Below are 21,692 nucleotides of genomic sequence, written 5' to 3' on the forward strand. Positions count from 1 at the left end.
AGGCCCATTGCACGAAGATTCGTGCAATAGGCCTTCCTTCCCCTGGCTGCCAGCACTGGTTTTCCTCTGGCATCGGGACGCAGGCCTTCACTCCGGCCGCAGCGGAGAACCCAAGCCTCGAGGCTTCTCCGCTCTGGCCATAGCGGAGAAGCCAAGCCTCTTCAGTCTTCAGTCGTCTTAGGTCTTCAGTCTTCAGTCGTCTACAGTCTTCAGTCTTCGCTCCACACCTGTGTATGCAAGTTAACCCGTCATCTTTGTTGGGTTAATTTGCATACTCACTCCTGATTGGTTGGTGGGTGTCGTAGAGGTATGGTCAATTTGCATATTTCTCTTTTATTAGTGTAGATGCTACTAAGAAAATCCTTCTGGATCAATGAGTGCATTAATTGAATAATATATGTATTTTTAAAAAATATATTTTATTGAGTTTTTACAGAGAAGAAGGGAGAGGGATAGAGAGTTAGAAACATCAATGAGAGAGAAACATCGATCAGCTGCCTCCTGCACACCCCCATACTGGGGATGTGCCCACAACCAAGGTACATGCCCTTGACCAGAATCGAACCTGGGACCTTTCAGTCCACAGGCTGACACTCTATCCACTGAGCCAAACCAGTTAGGGCTAATATATGTATTTTTTTATGCCCCACCCATTTCCAAAACAATTTGATGCAACTTACATTACAATAATTTATAATACATTTACCATAATCACTAAAATGGAAGAGATGGAAAATACCAAGTGTTGGCAAGAATGTGGCACAAGTGGAACTTATGTCCACTGCAGGGGAGAGAGTAAACTGCTACAATCACTGTGGAAAACTGACAATATCTACTAAGCTGAACATAGGTCTACCTTCTGAGTAGACGTGTGTTTTACTCCTAGTCATATACACAATGGGCATGTATACAAAAACTTACGAAAGGCATCCTATCTAATAAAAGGGTAATATGCAAATTAACCATCACTCCTCACAAAAGATGGCGGCGCCCGGGCGGCCACTGAGAGTGGGCAGTGTGAGTGGCCTGGCAGAATGCTTGCTTCATTGCCACGGCAACAAGGCAAGTGTTCGGCGCCACGCCGTGGATGGGCCTCTGGCTAGGCCAGGGTGCCGAACATTTGCTCTGTCGCCCTGGCGACAAGGCAAGTGTTCGGCGCCATGCCGTGGATGGGCCTCTGAGCAGCGGACGTAGAGCAGCCAGGTGCTGCAGAGAGCTACTGGTGCATGGATTTGTGTGCAGGGCTACTAGTTTACTAGAATGTTCACAGTAGCACTATTCACAGAAACCCCAAACTGTAAGCTACACAAATGCTCTGTATAGTTTTGTGTCCCTCCCTCCAAAATTCATAGGTGAAGCCTTAACCCCACAATATGCCTGTATTTGGAGAAAGGGCCTTTAAGGAGGTAATATTAAGTAAAAGGGGCCAGACTCATATTAATTAGGGAAATGAGCTTACATGAAGCAATATGTACCCTAACACCCAAGTTGGAAATGATTTAGGACACACTCTTAACCCTTTGCACTCGCTTCCTTTTTTCTCGATTCCTTTATTCTAATGCTAACCGTGTTGAGTCACACTCGACATCCGAGTGCAAAAGGTTAATGATTTGATGTGTCTGCAAAATGACATTTTCTTATGTCTGAAATGTTTGTCAACCAACAAAGGTCAGGACTGTCAGATAAGGTAATTATTGCTTGTGTTTTAAAAACCTGTAATTGAGGCCCTAGCCCGGGGGAGTTCAGTTGGTTAGAGTGTCATCCCAATACACCAAGGTTTCGGGTTCGATTACCAGTCAGGGCACATAAAAGAATCAGCCAATGAATGCATAAATAGTGGAACAACAAATTGATGTTTCTCTCTCTATGTCTCTGTCCCTTCTTCTCTTTCTAAAACCAATCAATTAAAAAAATAAAAACCTTTAATTTACAAAATAATAATTTTCACATATAAATATGAGGTATTTAAATTTTAAAATAATTTTATTTTGAAATTATTTCCTTTTCATGTTTTCTACTATCAAAAGTCTGTGTCAGCTAAGAGGTTATGCTGCTGGGGTGCTTGGAAGCTGTTGGCGGGCAGGTGTATGGCGGCCAGGCCTGGGACGCCTCGAGGTCAGCTGGCACCGTGGGGTCACTCTTCCTGACTCCAAACTCACAAGGCTGGGAGGGGAGGTCGGAGCTCACAGGGGCCAATCCTTGGTCTCACTGATAGCAAACATACCCAACACGGGGACTGCGGCTGGGAGAAGATTTCCAGGGCCTGGCGGTAGAGGGTCAGGACCCAAGGAAAGAGAGAGCTGACTGCTCCCGTGCAAATGAGCAACCCAGATGGATAAGGAGTTGAGGCGACCGGAATGCTGAGCTCTGCCGAAGAGCAAGTGACTCCAGACTCTGAAACCCCCAATTGCTTGGGTGAGTGGGGCTCAGAGTTGAAACTCCACTGCAGATCAGAAGTGAGACTCCAGAGACCCCATAAGTGTGGCCAGATGTTCAAGGAGCTAACTCAAAATGCAGCTGGGAGCCTGGCCACAGGGGCCTGAGGAAGCTGGTATGGATTGGCGAGGAAGGGACACTTTCCGCACCGACGATGTGTTACCAGACTGCGGCCAGTTTTGTGCTCTGACACCAGGGCACTTTCACCTCCAGGCGAACACCTCGCGGGTCTCTCAGCCCTCTCTTTCACCTCCAGAGCCTTGCACAACAGCCTAGGACCTCTCCAGACAGGCTGCACCCAGCTCCGCCTCCGGAACAGCCACGCCAAAGGGTTGGCGATACCCTGATGTGACCAAGCCCGCGCCACCAGCCCTGGTAGCCCGTAGAGGCACCCCCCGAGACTCCTATTCCTTCTGTGCCTGACCTCCACGTACCGTCCACCTGGCAGCCCTCCTGATGCTCCTTATGGTGGCTGCAGAGTCATGCGCCCCAGTGGTTACTCAGCAGGTGGGAGTCGCCCTCAGACCTCCCAACACTGTGCCTGTATGAAGACCAGCAAACCCAGAGTTAAGACCTTAATAAGATTCTAGCCACTGCTTTGGATGTGTTGAGGTTTTGTTTCTGCATCTTGGATGCTGGCATTCTTGAATGTTCCTGACCTGGCTTCTTGTGTTCTTCGAGTTAGTTTGTAGCATTAAAATACTGATTGGTCTAATAAAGTGGGATTGATTTGGCAACCCCCCCCCAAAAAAATAAAAAAAGTCTATAACAGATAGAGATTATTTTACATGTTATTAAAATATGTAATCTTGTCATAATATTACAACAGTGATAAGCTATGAATTTATTGTTATATTGTCGTTTTACAGAAAACTGTTGAAACTTTTAGTATAACACTATGATAGAAAAATGATTCACTGTTTATTAATATGGACACGCATTATTATTTGAAAGCAAAGTATTGAGATAAATACAGAATAATTTAGGATTTCAAGATTAATATCTTTTGGGAGCTTGGAAACACTTTTTCGGGAATTCTCCCTGATTATCCAGCTGTGTGGTGACACCTTCCCACTCCCAGCCCCTCACTCCGCTGGCTCCTCATTGCCAGAAGGATTGTGAGTTTTCTATTGGAGTTTTAGTTGCCCTGAGCAGTACTTACTTTACGGTCTCCAATCTGGGTCAAATGGTTAACTCACCCCATGTTTTCCCCTTCTCCCAGAGTCGGCTCCCTCCAGAATCTGCCCCTTCTGTTCACTGTGCGATGTCTTCAGGCCTTCTCCCAGAGTCGGCTCCCTCCAGAATCTGCCCCTTCTGTTCACTGTGCCATGTCTTCAGGCCTTCTCCCAGAGTCAGCTCCCTCCAGAATCTGCCCCTTCTGTTCACTGTGCGATGTCTTCAGGCCTTCTCCCAGAGTCAGCTCCCTCCAGAATCTGCCCCCTTCTGTTCACTGTGCGATGTCTTCAGGCCTTCTCCCAGAGTCAGCTCCCTCCAGAATCTGCCCCTTCTGTTCACTGTGCCATGTCTTCAGGCCTTCTCCCAGAGTCAGCTCCCTCCAGAATCTGCCCCTTCTGTTCACTGTGCCATGTCTTCAGGCCATCTGTTTTGTATTTTGTCCAGAGTTTGTTGTGCTGTCAGTAGGAGGGCCCGTTGGGGTGGACTTCACCTGGTACCATTGGAACAGAACCCTTCTCTGTGTTCTGATCAAACACACACTCCAGTATCTTTCTGAGAAGGCTACATGGGAAATACAGTTTTGGAGGGCTCATCTGTCTGAAAATGCCTTTATTTTGCTTAATACTTTGGGCATGGATAGTTTGATAATAATGTTCCCTTAGAAAATTTTAGACACTATGCCATTATCTTCAAGTTTCTATTATCACTTATAAAATTGGACGTGAATTGTTGTGACCTTTTATATTTTGACCTGTTTTTTTCTTCTTGGAGTTTTTAAGATATTCTTTCTTTATTTTTAATCCTCACCTGAGGATGGATATGTTTTTATTGAATTTTAGAGAGAAAGGAATGGGGAGAGAGAGAGAGAGAGAGAGAGAGAGAGAGAGAGAGAGAGAGAGAGAGAGAATGAGAGTGAGAAACATCAATCGGTTGCCTCTTGTACATGCCCCAACTGGGGATGCAACCTGAAACCTTTTGATGTATGGAAGATGCTCCAACTACTAGAGCCACCTGGCCAGGGGTCTTTCTTTATTCTTTCTTTTTTTTAAAAATATATTTTATTGATTTTTTACAGATAGGAAGGGAGAGGGATAGAGAGCTAGAAACATCGATGAGAGAGAAACATCGATCAGCCGCCTCCTGCACACCCCCCACTGGGGATGTGCCGCAACCAATGTACGTACCCTTGACCGGAATCGAACCCGGGACCCTTCAGTCCGCAGGCTGACGCTCTATCCACTGAGCCAAACCGGTTTCGGCTATTCTTTATTTCTTGAGATTTCATGATAATGTACCTTGGAACGGAGCTTTCATCCCCATTCTTTGTGCTGGAAATTCATTGGACATATATAATATATATATGTATTATTAATTTTTTACAGAGAGGAAGGGAGAGGGAGAGTTAGAAACATCGATGAGAGAGAAACATCGATCAGCTGCCTCCTGCACACCTCCCACAGGGGATGTGCCCACAACCAAGGTACATGCCCTTGACCGGAATCGAACCTGGGACCTTTCAGTCCACAGGCCAATGCTCTATCCACTGAGCCAAACTGGTTAGGCTCATTGGACTTTTTCACCTTAGGAAATCATGCCCTTCAGTTTTAGGAAACTTTATTTTTTCTTTCATTTTTTTGTCATTTATGTTGGCTTATGTGATTTCTTACCTTTAAAATTGTTTTTTGTCTCTTTAACCACTCTTTCTGTGGTGTCATTTTATTATCTTAATACAGTTTTATTCAGATGTTGTACAGGGCTTTTTGTAAGTCAAATAGCATTTCCCCTGCAAAGTTAACCATAGCAAATAATGTTCTTACGATCCTTTGAGGAGGAGTGGTTATTACTTGAAATATGACAATTCCAACCCTTCATAATGACTGTGTGCTTAGTTGCATTTTAAAGGCATTTGCTATAGAAGAGTTGAATTAAGTGCTTGCATGTTAAATGCCTGCCACCTAATAATTACCTCAAGGGAGAAATTAGTTTGGTTTAGTTTAAGCTTAATCTAAAGAGAAAATAATTTGTCATATTCGTTTTCTTTTCCCCCCTTTTATTTATTTACTAGAAGCCCGGTGCACGAAATTCATGCACGGAAGGGGGTTGTCCCTCAGCACAGCCTGTACCCTCTCCAATCTGGGACCCCTGGAGGGATGTCCGACTGGACGGGCAGTCGGACATCCCTGTCACAATCCAGGACTGCTGGCTCCAAACTGCTTGTCTGCCTGCCTTCCTGATTGCCCCTAACTGCTTCTACCTGCCAGCCTGATCACCCCCTAACCACTCCGCTGCCAGCCTGGTTGATGTTTAACTGCTCCCCTGCCAGCCTGTTTGCCCCCAACTTCCCTCCTCTGCCGGCCTGGTCACCTCTAACTGCCCTCTCCTGCAGGGTTGATCACCTCCAACTGCCCTCCCTTGCAGGCCTGGTCCCTCTCAACTGACCTCCCTTGCAGGCCGGGTGCCTCCCAACTGCCCTCTCCTGCTGGCCATCTTGTAGTGGCCATCTTGTGTCCACATGGGGGCAGGATCTTTGACCACATGGGGGCAGACATATTGTGTGTTGGAGTGATGGTCAATCTGCATATTACTCTTTTATTAGATAGGATAGAGGCCTGGTGCATGGGTGGGGGCCAGCTGGTTTGCCATGAATGGTGTCCCTGATCAGTGTGGGGGTTCCCTTGGGGCGTGGGATGGCCTGAGCGAGGGGCCTGTGGTGGTTTGCAGGCCAGCCACGCCCCCTGGCAACCCAAGCAGAGGCCCTGGTATCTGGAATTTATTTTCCTTCTACAATTGAAACTTTGTAGCCTGGAGCGGAGCCAAGCCTGCTGCTCCCTCTGCAGCCAGCAGCCATTTCTGTGGCAGTTAATTCACCTTCTACAATTAAAACTTTGTAGCCTTAAGCGGAGGCTGGGCCCGGACAGGGTGTGCGGAAAGCTTTGCTTTCCCTGTTGCCGCCGGCAACCCTGGCTTGCTCTCTCATGCTCCGTTCTGCCGCCATTTCTGTTTGAATTTATTTACCTTCTATAATTGAAACTTTGTAGCTTGAGTGGAGGCTTAGGCCTGCAATAGCTCGCGGAAAGCTTGGCTTGCTCTGTTACCTGGGAAACTTTGCTCTCTGTGGCTGTAGCCATCTTAGTTGGGTTAATTTGCATATTTGCTCTGATTGGCTTGTGGTCGTGGCTTGTGGGCGTGTCGGTGGTATGGTCAATTTGCATATTGCCTTTTTATTAGGTAGGATAATTCTTTATTGTTTAAAGTATTACATATGTCTCCTTTTTTCCCCATTGACATCTCCTGGGTCATTCCCACCCCCTCCCCACCAAACACATGCCCTCACCCCGCTACTGTCTGTGTCCATGGGTTCTGCTTATATGCATGCATACAAGTCCTTTGGTTGATCTCTCACTCTCCCCCCTCCCCTGCCTTCCCTCTGAGGTTGGATGGTCTATTTGATGCTTTTATGTCTCTAGATCTAGTTTAGTTTATCCGTTTATGTTGTTCATTATATTCCACAAATGAGTGAGATCATGTGATACTTATCTTTCTCCGACTGGCTTATTTTGCTTAGCATAATGCTCTCCTGGTCCATCCATGCTGTTGCAAATGGTAAGAGTTCCTTCTCTTTTACAGCAGCATAGTATTCCATTGTGTAGATGTACCACAGTTTTTTAATCCACTCATCTGCTGAAGGGCGCTTAGGCTGTTTCCAAATTTTAGCTATTGTAAATTGTGCTGCTATGAACATGGTGGTGCATATATTCTTTCTGATTGGTGTTTCTGATTTCTTGGGATATATTCCTAGAAGTGGGATCACTGGGTCAAATGAGAGTTCCATTTTTAATTTTTTGAGGAAACTCCATACTGTTTTCCACAGTGGCTGCACCAGTCTGCATTCCCACCAGCAGTGCACGAGGGTTCCTTTTTCTACTCATCCTCGCCAGCACTTGTCGTTTGTTGATTTGTTGATGATAGCCATTCTGACAGGTGTGAGATGGTACCTCATTGTCGTTTTGATTTGCATCTCTTGGATGATTAGTGACTTTGAGCATGTTTTCATATGTCTCTTGGCCTTCTGTCCTCTTTTTAAAAGTGTCTATTTAGATCCTTTGCCCATTTGTTGATTGGATTTTTCACCTTCCTTCTGTTAAATTATATGAGTTCCCTATAAATTTTGGAGATTAGGCCCTCATTGGATATAACATTGGCAAATATGTTCTCCCATGCAGTTGGCTTTCTTGTTATTTTGTTGATGGTTTATTTTGCTGTGCAGAAGGGTTTTATTCTGATGTAGTACCATTTGTTTATTTTCTCCTTAGTTTCCATTGTCCTGGGAGCAGTATCGGTAAAGATATTGTCACGACATATGTCTGATATTTTGCTGCCTATGGATTCTTCTAAGATTTTTATGGTTTCCCATCGTACGTTTAAGTCCTTTATCCATTTTGAGTTTATTTTTGTGTATGATGTAAATTGGTGTTCAAGTTTCATTTTTTTGGCATGTATCTGTCCAATTTTCCCAGCACCATTTATTGAAGAGACTGTCCTGACTCCATTGTATGTTCTTGCCTCCTTTGTCAAATATTAATTGACCATAGTGGCTTGGGTCAATTTCTGGATTCTCTGTTCGGTTCCATTGGTCTACATGTCTGTTCTTGTGCCAGTACCAGGCAGTTTTGAGAACAGTGGCTTTGTAATATAGCTTGATATCTGGTATTGTGATCCCTCCAACTTTGTTCTTCTTTCTCAGATTGCTGCAGCTACTCAGGGTCTTTTTTTATTCCATATGATTTTTGGAGAGTTTGTTCTAGATCTGTGAAATATGCCGTTGGTAATTTAATGGGAATTGCATTGAATCTATAGATTGCTTTGGGTAGTATGGACATTTTAATGATGTTGATTCTACCAATCCATGAGCATGTCTTTCATTTGTTTATGTCTTCCACTATCTCTCTTTGCAACTGTCCTGTAATTTTCCGAGTACAGGTCTTTTACCTCCTTAGTTAAGTTTATTCCTAGGTATCTTAATTTTTTTGTTGCAGTGGTAAATGGGATTGCTTTTTTTTTTTTTTTTTTCTAGTTTCTCTTTCTGTGAGTACATTGTTGGTGTATAAAAAAGCCATAGATTTCTGGGTGTTAATTTTATATCCTGCTACACTGACAAATTCATTTACTAAGTTTAGTAGTTTTTTGATGGAGTCTTTAGGGTTTTCTATGTACAATATCATGTTATCTGTGAGTAATGACAGTTTTACTTCTTCTTTTCCAATTTGGATGCCTTTTATTTCTTCTTCTTGTCTGATTGCTATGGCTAGCATTTCCACTACTATGTTAAACAGGATTGGTGAAAGTGGGCATCCCTGTCTTGTTCCTGTTCATAGGAGAATGGTTTTAGTTTTTGCCCATTGAGTATGATGTTGGCTATAGGTTTGTCATATAAGGCTTTTATTATGTTGAGGTATGATCCCTCTGTTCCCACTTTGCTGAGAGTTTTTATCAAGAAAGTGTGTTGGATTTTGTCAAATGCTTTTTCTGCATCAATTGATATGATTATGTGATTTTTGTCTCTTTGTTTATGTGATGGATCATGTTTATTGATTTGAAGATATTGTACCAGCCTTACATCCCTGGAATTGAGTTTAATTGCTTCCACACCTAGATAAGAGTAATTTGTGTGTCAACATCAAGCATATTGGCGGGTCATCCTGTCTAAGTTTGTATGTAGATAGAGTTGGAATAAAATTCCATTTTCACTTGAAGTTTTTTTTAATAGCATTTATTTCCTCTACCAGTTATTTTATTTTACTGACTGCTAATTTATCAACTCCTCTTGAAAAAAAAAGGTGAGAAGAAAAAAGGCCATAGTATTATCACATTTATATATGTAGGTTCCTTAAACCATATGGTGATTTCTAATTAGAATACAAAAGGTTCTTTGATGAGACTAACTTCATAGTAACTGCAATGGTGGGCATCACAGAAGGAAAGAGTTTTCTTGAATTTCCGACAAGGATACTTTTGTAAGAAGCTCTGTGGTTTATAATTGTTCTTATACTCTAAGTCTGATAAAGTTATTGATGTGTAGATCTCGTTGGTATTTCAAAGCTGGTAATTTAATTCTGGATGTTTGATCCTCTCAGTCAGTGGATTGACTTGATTTTTTTTTAAAGCAGTTTCAATATTTAATTTCACATGTACCCTCTCAGTAGAGATTTCAAAGGATACTTTGCTGGATGCTTGACTGCCTTGTCTATTTGCTCTTGTTTTGCATGCAAGGGAGAGCCAGAAGCCTTTCTTTTCATTGTGTACACATAGTATTAATGGATTTACTCTGCCTGTATCGTCTCATTACTGGAAACAGCCAGAAGCACAGAAGTCTTTCAGTGTATGCAAATAAGGCAGAATCATCTACCTGAGAGTTAATATTCTCTGCTTTTAAGTGTATTCTAAATCTAATGTTTGTATTTAGAACATAACATCCTGTTCTCTTCTTTTATGGGCAAAAAGCTAAGCAGGCTCAGGCAGCTGTTTGATGTTGGCTTCAAGTGTTATTAATTTCATATTCTATTATTCTTTTCACTGTAGCACAAGTGAAGCTGATGTGGAGGCTGTCATGGATAAGTTGTTTGATGAGCTGGCTCAGAAACAAAATGATTGTACGTAAGTTAATTTCTCTTGAAAGAGAATACATTTAGAACACAATGCCCAATCTCCACTGACCAATTAATAAGTTCCATTGCTGTATATGGGTTGATGCCACGCTCAAGTGGCAGTCATTGTATCAGCATTTTGTCTAATTTATGTGTTGAATCATGTGCTATTATTCATCAAGCTATGCATTTCCTATCTGTAAGAGATGAATTTTATAGTAATTATCCAGACAAGATTGAGTCTTTGTTCATGTTCCCATAGTAACTAGACCAAGGATTCTAAAAGTGCAAGGCAGAGAGCTGTGTCTGAATAAAGCCTGTGGAACCATTGCCGACTGCACATTTGAAGAGCTGTGTGAAAGAGTAAGTATCTAGACACGTCCAGACTCATTGGCCTTTTCACATGTTAAAATACTTCAGATTTTCCTCTCTGTCTGTTTCAGACTTTAAAATACTATCCACAGAGTCAGAATGGATTTAAAAGTCTCATTAAGAGAAATACTTATCTGTATATGCCATGTGCTTTTTATAGATATTGGCACAAAATTTGCACTTGGACTCTTAAAACAAAAAATAGAAATACAGAGAGAACTGTCAACTGTTGCTGGAAGCAAAATTAAAATCAGTTTTAGGAATATTTTATAAAAGTGAAACATAAGAGAGTATTATTATGATGATGATGTTTTTATTGATTTCAGAGAGGAAGGGCGAGGGAAAGATCAATGATGAGAGAGAATCATTGATTGGCTGCCTTCTGCACACCTCCTACTGGAGATCGAGCCCAAAACCCAGGCATGTGCCCTAACCGAGAATCGAATCGTGACCTCCTGGTTCATAATTTGACACTCAACCACCAGCCGGGCATATTATTTTTTAATTGAGGTGAGGTTAGTATGTGCAGAAAGGAAGATGAAGTAATATTACCATGATCCAAGGATGTATTACAAAAGATTTTCTATTCCTCATTCTATTACCCATCTGTTATTGCCATAATATCTGGCCTATTTGTGCCGGGATCAAAGAAAGTGAGTATTTATAACCATTACATATGTGTTATATAATAATATATTCAACAGAGAAAATGTACATATATACACATTCATAAAAATGAGAAAGACTTTGATTGCAGATTCATTATAGAAATGAGTTCTGTCTTTTAAAAGCTCTGTAATTCTCAGCGCTCAATGGATATTCAATATATTTATTTGCTGTAAATCTTGAGAAAAATAAATCCAAATCACACCTTCCTTTAAGAATAATACCTCAATTATCTTTTATAAATTATTATTCCAGCTGGTCTCTGATTTATCTTGACTTTTAGGTAACTAAAAAACAATTGTTTTTCAGTAGGGGAAGAAAAAGTCTTTATTTATACCTGCCATCCATTTCATGAGTACTTTTCTTAAAAACTAGTGACTTAATTACTTCTAACTAGTGTACATTTGACATTTTTATTTTATTTTTAAAAATATATATTTTTATTGATTTCAGAGAGGGAGGGAGGGAGAGAGAGAGAGAGAGAGAGAGAGAGAGAGAGAGAGGAGAGAGAGAGAGAGAGAGAAGAGAGAGAGAGAGAGAGAGAGAGAGAGAGAGAGAGAGAGAGAGAGAAAGAGAAACATCAATGATGAGAATCTCTGATGGCTGCCTCCTGCATGCCCGCACTGTGTATTGAGCCTGCAACATGGGCATGTGCCCTGACCGGGAATCAAACCATGACCTCCTGGTTCATAGGTTGATGCTCAACCACTGAACCATGCCATGGGACTACATTTGCCATTTTTTAAACCAGTGAAATAAATCCAATCTACAACTTTCATCATAGAAATAAAGCACTTCAAAACCAGTAATGTTTTGGATCAAGTAGGATCATCTGACAGGGTGATAATGTCCGTCTCTGTTAGTAAATATGGACCCTTCACACTTCTACTGGGTCAGTCTTAGCTGGGTCCTTGTAATCTAATATCTCCAGAAAAATTTCTATTAAGGCTTCCATTTAAGTTTTACGTACTTTGCCAGAGAAATAAACTTGAGAAAAATCTTGTGTGTCCCAAAGACAAAGCTGCTCCTTCACAAAAGGGACCTAGTGAGGAGAAGGGAAGGACAGACCTGTTGTATCCTGGGTAGTGAGGCAAGATGGTCTCTTGGAACAGATACTGAACAGATAAAAATTATCTATCTATCTATCTATCTATCTATCTATCTATCTATCTTATCTATCTATCTATCTATCTTTATCTATCTATCTATCTATCTATCTATCATCTATCTATCTCTTTTTAAATGTTTTTATTGATTTCAGAGAGAGGAAGGGAGAGAGAATGAGGGATAGAAACATCAATGATGAGAGAAAATTATTGGCTGCTTCCCTAGCGCCCACTACTGGGGATTGAGCCCATAACCCAGGCATGTGCCCTGACCCAGAATCAAACTGGGACCTCCTGGTTCATGGATTGAAACTCGACCACTGAACCACAGGGCTGGGCATTATCTATATTTTTAAGGTGCTGATGACGTTAGGAGACTTAGTACCAGGAAAAGGCCGCTAGCCAGGACCAAAATCTTCAGTCTATGGTTTGGAGGTAGTAGAGAAGATTATTAATTGGGACTTTACCTTAAAAAGTGAAAACAGCATTAAAATAAATAATTTTATCTTATTTGACAAAAATGTGGATTATAATAGCACTATGAACTAAATTCCTAGAATAACAATGAACAGATGACTATTTTTGGCATAACTTTCTTGACAAAGTTTATGATTTGGTTGTTCAGTTACATAGGAAATAATTTTTACAAAAATATTTCAGAATTTCATCAATTTTTAAAAAACCTTTTAATTTGTGAATATTTCAATTACTTTCTTTTAAAGTTTTGTTGATTTTTTTTCCTTGTTCAAGTTGACAAGATCCTCCTTGATCAGTGGCTTTGCATGGATAGGTTTGCTCTTTATATGCATTGTAATTGTGATGATTACTACATCAGACAAGCATTGACTGACTGACAAAAGATACCCATGTGAAGGGTGGGATCAGGTACTGGTACTAAGCTGTGAGGGATGTTTGAAGATGGGCTACATTTCTATGTGGTCAGTTCAATTGTGACTATTTTCTTGTTATGATAATCTGTTGTTTCTTTGCAACTTTATAACTGTGGCAATTCAGATATTGAATACTTACATGAAGAGGACTCTTGAAATCATTCAGCTTCAGTTGTAACCTGAACTCTTAATTAGTTATAATGGTCTTATGAGCCATGCTAAACAGTTGCCAAAAACCATTCAGTGAAGAGAAAAACATCCAACCCAAGGTAAAGAAGTTGTCATCTGGTGTGTCGGGGACAGTGCCAGCTTTGGATCACCTATTCTAGCTTTCTGGAAGGCTCTTGAAGTCCCAGGCGCACCCAGCCACAACTCCTGACACCATCATGAAAAAAACCTTTGGTGAGAAATGGGTGGGTTGATAGTCTGCAATGATTATTATTTTTTTTTAAATATATTTTTATTGATTTCAGAGAGGAAGGGAGAGAGATATAGAAACATCAGTGATAAGAGAGAACCATTGATTAGCTACCTCCTGCACGCCCCCCCCCCCACACCCCCCCCCCCCCACCCCTGCCACTGGGGATTGAGCCTGCAACTCGGGCATGTGCCCCTGACTGGGAATCAAACCCAGGACCCTGCAGTCTGCAGGCCGATGCTCTATCCACTGAGCCAAACCAGCCAGGGCGGGTAACGATTATTTTTTCCCCATGGCCTCCTCCCAGGGAATAATTACATATATATTAGGTAGAGACTTATTTGTTTGTGTCTTGATGGTAAAAGAAGGTACTGACTCTAAACCCTGGATGTATACCATAAATAGACTAGCAAGGCCCGGGACAGCCTCTCTTCTCCCATCTCTCTCCCGCCCTGCTCCAGTGTATTACTTCACATCTGGAATCCTATAGCTTAACATGGAGCCTATTGGTAGCTCAGGGATTCTCTTTCTTTGCAAACCTGCAATTGAACACTGCCATGCTCAGAGAAGTGGTCCCAATGAGTAGACCCTATAGCACCTGCACAATAACAAGAGCAAACATTGCCATCTATCAGGCATCCTTCTAAGTATTTTTTATATATTAACTCACTTTATACTTAAAATAGGTAGGCACTATTGTCCCCATTTCATAGGTGGAGAAATTGAGGCACTGAGCTCTTAAGTTACTTTCCCAAGATCACACAGCTAGTAAGTGGCAGAGCCAGGTCTTTGAACTTCTCGGTAGTCCGCGAATAAGATTCTGCGCTCTTAATTACTACACTGTATCTGAAAAATGTTCTGGACAAGTTTCATCAAATTACATTCATTACATCAAATTACATTAATATAATTCCAGTTCTACCATGCGATACAATGACATACTCTGTGAATTCACACATTTGAATAAGCTTTGAGCCTCTTATGCAGCATGAAGCTGGGGGTGGAATAGAGATCCTCCAGTCTGACACCCTCAGGTGAACTGAGAACCTTAGTACAGAACTGCCCAACTCATGTGCCTTGGCATACCCACTGGGAGTGGGCACAGCTACCGAACCCCACGACCTCCTGAAGGCTATATGGGGCCTATACCTCCAACCTAGGGACCTCAAGCCTTAGGCAGCCTCATTTCTTTACTCCTTAATAAAATTATCATTTTCTCCCCCTGCCATGATATGAAAAAGGTTGGGAGCCCTTTTTAGAGAACTGTGGGAGGGTAAAGGCGGGTATCTTTGGTGGTCTCTGTTCCCTCTCACTCCCTCCCTATCAGAGCGGTGGTAAAAGGAAAATGAAGCAGGTTTATCTGTGAGGATATGACATGGACTTTCAGGTGTCCGTTCCTCACCTCGACTTAATTGGAGGATCGCGGAGACGTCAGAAATATGGTCTCTCAAGTCAGCAGCTCTCTAAATATGGTTCTTAGGAGTCCTTGTGGTCAAAGCTCTCTATAATAATGCTAGGACACTGTTTGCTTTTTCACTTGGTGACGTTTGCAATCATGGTACAAAGGCAATGGTGGGTAAAATTGCTGGAGCCTTAGCTGAATCAAGGCAGTGGCACTAAACTATATTGTATTCTTCGTTGCCCATGTAATTATTAAAAAATAAAATTCAGTTTCATTTAAGAATGTCATTGAAGAAGCAATAAAAATGATGAACTTTGTTAAATAGCACCTCTTAAGAGCATGACCTTTTAATGTTCTCCATGATGCAGGAAGGACACATGAAGCACTTATGTATGCCAAGTACATTGGTATAAGTTGTTGTCCTGAGGAAAAGCACCTTGTAATTGTTTGAGTCGCTAGCTGAACTAGCCACTTTTTTCATGGAATGACATTTTTACCTGAAAAAATGAGGGACAAACTGTGGCTATTCGGGCTTGGCAGATTGTCGCTCACAATGTTGGACAGACGTTTTTTTGAAAATGAATGAAGTAAGACTGTCACTTTAAGAAAAATAACTAGGAGTAGTTGCTGCCAGTGATAACATATGAGCAAACAAGTGAAAATTAGAATTTGGGAAGACTTGTTGCCACCACCATGAACTTGACAGCTTCCCATTTTTATGCATTTTTTTCCTGATGAGATTGATGGTGATATTAACAAATGCAAAATTTTGACATTGTATAATTGAACATGTCAACATTTGGAAGATCTCACTGTACCAATATTTTCTAACAACCATTGCATACTTTTACAAAATCATGCATGACAAAAGATCCATTTAAAGTGCAAGAAGGGCTCATGGATTTTAATATAACAGAATTTTAAAAATACACTGATATTATTTCAGATTGTACATTGCAATTAACATTTTAAAAACTCTTGTCAAGTTTTAAACAATTTTTAAATAGACTATTTTTAGAACAGTTTTAGTTTTATAGAAAATTTGAGAAAATAGAGAATTTCCATATTCTCCCAAATTCAGTTTCCTATTATTGACATTTAACATTATTATGGTACATTTGTTACAATTAATGAACCAATATTGATATGTTATCATCAATTAGTCTTTTTTTAAATATATTTTTTATTGATTTCAGACAGGAGGGGAGAGGGAGATAGAGAGAGAGAAACATCAGTAATGAGAGAGAATCATTAATCAGCTGAGTTTTGCACACCCCCTACTGGGGATCGAGCCCTTGACTGGAATCGAACCTGGGACCCTTCGGTCTGCAGACCGACACTCTATCCACTGAGCCAAACGAGGTAGGACATTAACTAGTCTTTATATCATTCAGATTTCCTTGGTTTGTACCTAATGTCCTTTTTCTGCTCCAGGACACCACATTACTTTTAGTTGTCATGTCTCCTTACGTTCTATTTGGCTGTGACAGTTTGTCAGACTTTCCTTGTTTGTGATGACCTTGACAGTTTTGAGGAGCACTAGTCAGTTATTTTGTAGAATGTCCTTCAATTGGGATTTGTCTTATGTTTTTCTCATGATTAAACTGAAATTATGGGCTTTGTGAGGCAGACCATAGAGGTCAAGTGCTTTTTTCAAACTTCAGGTCAAGGGCACATACTATCAATATTACTTACCACTGTTGATGTTAAACCTTGATCACGCTCGTCTGAGGTTGAGTTTGTCTTTTTTCTCTACCATGAAGTTACTCTTTTCTCCTTCTTTGCAGAGTATGCTCTTTGGAAGGAAATTCTTATTGAGTTTTCATGTAGCATCAAAGAAGAATATCCACAATTATCTGATAAAGCTATTAAAATGCTTTTCCCTTTCCCAACTGTGTATCTGTGTGAGGTCAGATTTTCTTATATATTCCAACCAAAACAACACACCACAATAGATTGAATGTAGAAGCAGATATGAGAATCCTGCTCTCTTCTATTGAGCCAGACTTTCATGTGATTCGGAAAAAAAAAAGTAGAACAATGTTATGCTATTCTTCTTACTAAATTATTTTCATTTTGGAAAACATAATTATTTTCATTAAAATGTTACTTATGTTAATTTGATAGATTTTATGTAATAGTTATATCATTCTTATTTTAAATAAATTAATAAATATTGTTTTAAATCTTAGTTTTAATTTTTAATACAGTAAATACAATGATAGATAACCCATATAAACAAAAAGCTCTTTGGGCTCCTCAATAAGAGTGTAAAGGAATCCTGAACCAAAAAGTTTGAGAATCACTTACTTTAGGGTTAACTTCTGTGGATCAAAATGAAAGGCTCCTATTCAGAGAAAGCAAGCAAAAACAGAATTCTAAAGGCTTAATGAGTAAACTGACTATACCTAAAATTTCCTTCTTGAGAAATGTAATTTTTACACCTGCAGAAAATTGTTTTCTCAATTGATAACTGTGCTTACAAGTAACTGTTTTGCAGGAGTAGTTTGTTATTTGTGTCATAAAAATAATGACAGGTGGCCAGGTGTGTTTGTAAAAGTGTGAGCAGAAAAATATATCATTGATGCATATGCATGGGTGTACACATTGTTCACTAGCTTTCTTTTTTGGTTCTTAGTATTCAAAGAAAAGAAGTACATCAGATGCATGTTTTGGCCTTTATCTGTTTATTAATCTTGATTATATCATATTAGTTTATATATTTTTAGACTTTAACTGTACTGAACAGTATCTCTTGGGGAGTTAAGAGATATTTCTCTTCCTTTCTCTATTTTATGCTTTATTTCATTTCATGTATTCCAAATGAAACCACTTGTTGGAAACTACTTGTGGTTTGTGCCCTGTGCTTGGTACATTCTCAATAAATACTAAAGGATGAATTAGCTTTTATCTCTGCTATTTGGCCAAGAGTCAAGTCTGCTGGTGTTCGGGTGCCAGCAGTGGTGATTAGCATCAGGGAATAAGGGCATTAATCACCAGAGCTAAGGCAGGCAGCCAGCCTGGCTAAAGCACAGGGGACAGGTAGAGCAGAAGTGAGACTGAACAGAGTTTAGTAGAGAATGGATCAGATTCTTGCAGGGAGGAATGTGAATCCAGTGTCAAAAATGAGCCCTAAAGATAATGAGGAACATAAACTGATGAACAAAAATAGATCCAGAGACAGAGAAGCATTGAACAGACCGTCAAACCTCAGAGGGAAGGCGGGGGAAGTTGGGGTTGGGCGGGTGGGTGGGTAAAGAGATCAACCAAAGGACTTGTATGCATGCATATAAGCTTAACCAATGGACACGGACACAGACACTGGGGGTGGGTGGGGCATGTGCTGGGGGATGGGAGTTGCCGGGGAGGGGTCCCTGGGGGAAAAGAAGACGTATGTAATACTTTAAACAACAACAACAACAAAAAAGGGAAAAAAAAAAAAGAGCCCTAAGTCTTTTTGCCTCTGGCTTTTCCTGCCTATCTTCCTACTCAACCCCTCAGGTAGAGAGGCATAGTCTTAATCTTGAAAGGCACCTTAAAAGTCATCTATCCATTCAACCAATCCTAATCCTTTTATAAACTGTGGTCCTCTAATTGTTTCATAATGCCATTTTGGAGGATGCCATTGAATGTGGGAGAAAGAACATAGGATACATGCAGTTAGAAGTAAAATTTCAACATACAGCCCTGGCCAGTGTGGCTCAGTTGGTTGGAGCTCCCTCCGGTACACTGAAAGGTTTCGGGTTCCATTCCTAGTCAGGGTGTGTACCGGAGGCAACCGATTGATATTTCTTTCTCATCAATGTTTCTCTCTCTCTCTCTCCCCCCTCCCTCCTTTCCCTCTCTCTAAAATCAATGGACATGTCCTTGGACGAGGATTAAGGAAAAAAATTAAAGTAAATAAATAAAGAAGATTTCAACATACATACCTTGACCTAGATTGTTTCATATAGGCCCTCAGTATTATAAGAAAAGTTTTTGGAATAAAATCTCATAATTGACTTATACTATAATTTGACTTAAAAATGTAAGATGTATACTAGTAATTTTTCACCTGAATTTAATTATTCTGAAATCCTATATAATAAAACCCTAATATGCAAATCGACCAAACAGCAGGACAACCAGTTGCTGTGACACACACTGACCACCAGGGGGCAGATGCTCAATGCAGGAGCTGCCCCCTGGAGGTCAGTGTGCTCCCACAGGGAGCGGGCCTAAGCCAGCAGGCAGACATCCCCTGAGGGGTCCTGGACTGGGAGAGGGCACAGGCCCAGCTGAGGGACCCCTTCTCCCCCCAGTGCACGAATGTCGTGCACCTGGCCTCTAGTGTTGTAAATAAAAGAAAAATAGAACTCTCTGCAAGGTTGGAGGTTTGACTGAAGGATCAGTTTTTACTAATTGTTGATGATTTGTATCCTCCAAGAAAATAGCTTTGTGTTGGTTTAAAAGTTGTTGATGTGTTTTGTGTCTTACTATTTTAAAGGGAGAAGAATGGGACTTAGAGAAATGTCCATAAAAGAGGGACTAGATTAGAAATTTGAAAACTGTAGTCACTTAGAATAAATGTGGTGATTTCCATGAGGAAAAGGAGGGTGAAGAAGAATCAAAAGGGATGGAGAAAAACTGGGTTCAGAGAACCCCTTCCTACTCTCTCCACATGGAAATTCTCTGTTCCAGGACACATTGTGAGGCTGAGCAGTCTTGCTCAGCTTTTGTTCTCAAACTCGGGCAAGAGCAGCGCCTTAGGTGCTGCAGGGGTGGCCTTCTCAGACTCAGCTGCCTAGGGCTTCTCGGAAGGAGAGAACTTGCTTTCACTTTCTGTGAATCTATATATATAAAAAGCCAGTGACCAGAACACTGGAACGATTGGAACAACCAGAACGACCGGTCACTCTGAGGCCCACTGCACTGGCCAACTGGCCTGATCAGGGGCGAGGCTGGCCGGCCAACCTCCCTTGTCCCCTCCCCTCACCAGCCCAGCCCCAATCAGCCCCCATCGGGGCAGGCCAGCCGGACCCCACCCGTGCATGAATTTGTGCACCGAGCCACTAGTATATTTATATTGTGCTGCCAACTGCAATAGTTTAAAAGGTGTGTGGTCCCTGCAATGGGGGAGAGAGTGCCATGGGATTCCCAGAGGATCTCGAGAGAAGAACAAGTGTGCTAAGAATTGTGCATCTTCAATATGTGTCTGTCGTAGGAGGGAAGTTATTTTGTGGATCAGATCTAGCAGTAGAAGGAGACTCCTCCTGTTCCTTTTAGGGTCGCTTCTCTAAGAAACTCCTCCTATTCCTTTTAGGGTCAAATCTCTAAGAAAGTATGACAAAGTAATATTTAATATTTGTTTCAGTGTTTTGGAGGAATGTGTCATTTACCTGCTCAATGATTAAAAAGTATGAATTAAATTTTTAACATTAAAGCGGTCATTAGCTTTTTAAAATTAGAATTTGTTTTTAATTTTAAAGTAAATTATCTCACTTGGGTTTAATAAGAAATGTATCACAATTCTAAATAATAATTGGGAATAGTTCTCTAAACAGAAGACCTATGTGATGAAATGCTTGGTAAAGTGTTGAGAAAATCTAGGCCAACCAATTGGTAGTGGCTATAAAACACTTTATAGCTACTTGTTTGACTTTTTAAAAATAATAGCTTTAACACTGCTGGCTTTTCTAATGCTTACCTACCAACTGGCGTTCTCTCTCTCTCTCTCTCTCTCTCTCTCTCTCTCTCTCTCTCTTCTTTTTTTAAACAGAAAAAAAAATTTATCAAGTAATTCTGTGATTTGTAATTTTCAAAATTTTCAGTTTCCACCACAAAGTACATGATTTGATATACTTCATAGTATCTCCCCCTTAGATTAAATAGTTGACTTAAATTTAGTAATTTAGTATGTTGCTTATTAGAATATTTAATAAGCTATATCCCATTAGATATATTATTACGTTGAGATATGTTTTTTAAGAACAAGTTTGAGAATTGTTAGTATATAGAATTTTTATTTCTTAAAATAGCTTGGTGAAGATTTTATTGAGTCAGGCAAAATATTTTGAGAAAAAACTAGAAATGAGCTGTAACATCAAGAAATTATAAAATTTCCATGTGTTTTAGGGTCAAACTTTTATTTTTTATTATTAATCAAGAAACATGTTATGTAATATTTCCCTCCAAGATTGTTGCATTGATTTTAGCGGTCAACAACTACTTCAGTGCTTCCATGTCTGTATGCCACTACATTGTAAGGAATACAGAGGAAGTGCAAGAAGTTTCCTACAAAGAATGTACACTTTATAGGGGAAATAACATGAACCAACTACCAGACAGTGCAGTAGAGTGGAAAGAACTATGTTGCTGAGTGGCCTTAGGCAGGTCACCTAACCTCTCAGTGTCTAAATACTTCATCTCTAAAATGCCTGGTGTGATTGGCTCATTCCTGTCATTGCTTTTGGCTGTAACAGTCTGTTTTAAAGAGCTCTGCTCACTGGTTAAGTACATATAATAAGTGCATCAGGAATTAAATGTAAGGATAATAAGAATTGGGAAGATTCTGAGGAAACCTGAGATTTAAGGGGGAAACCG

At 40.6% G+C, this 21,692-nt stretch overlaps 1 protein-coding gene across 1 annotated transcript in view; it reads left to right on the forward strand.

The window, feature by feature from the left end:
* Positions 1-21,692, forward strand: part of AFG1L (AFG1 like ATPase) — a 143,935-nt gene that overhangs the window by 98,493 nt on the left and 23,750 nt on the right. The window contains exons 9-10 of the mRNA XM_008140042.3: positions 10,192-10,262; positions 10,519-10,619. Coding sequence (XP_008138264.2) covers positions 10,192-10,262; positions 10,519-10,619 — 172 coding nt within the window. The remainder of the gene's footprint in view (positions 1-10,191; positions 10,263-10,518; positions 10,620-21,692) is intronic.

This window comes from Eptesicus fuscus, chromosome 10 (assembly GCF_027574615.1).
Source record: "Eptesicus fuscus isolate TK198812 chromosome 10, DD_ASM_mEF_20220401, whole genome shotgun sequence".
In the NCBI taxonomy this organism is placed as follows: domain Eukaryota; kingdom Metazoa; phylum Chordata; class Mammalia; order Chiroptera; family Vespertilionidae; genus Eptesicus; species Eptesicus fuscus.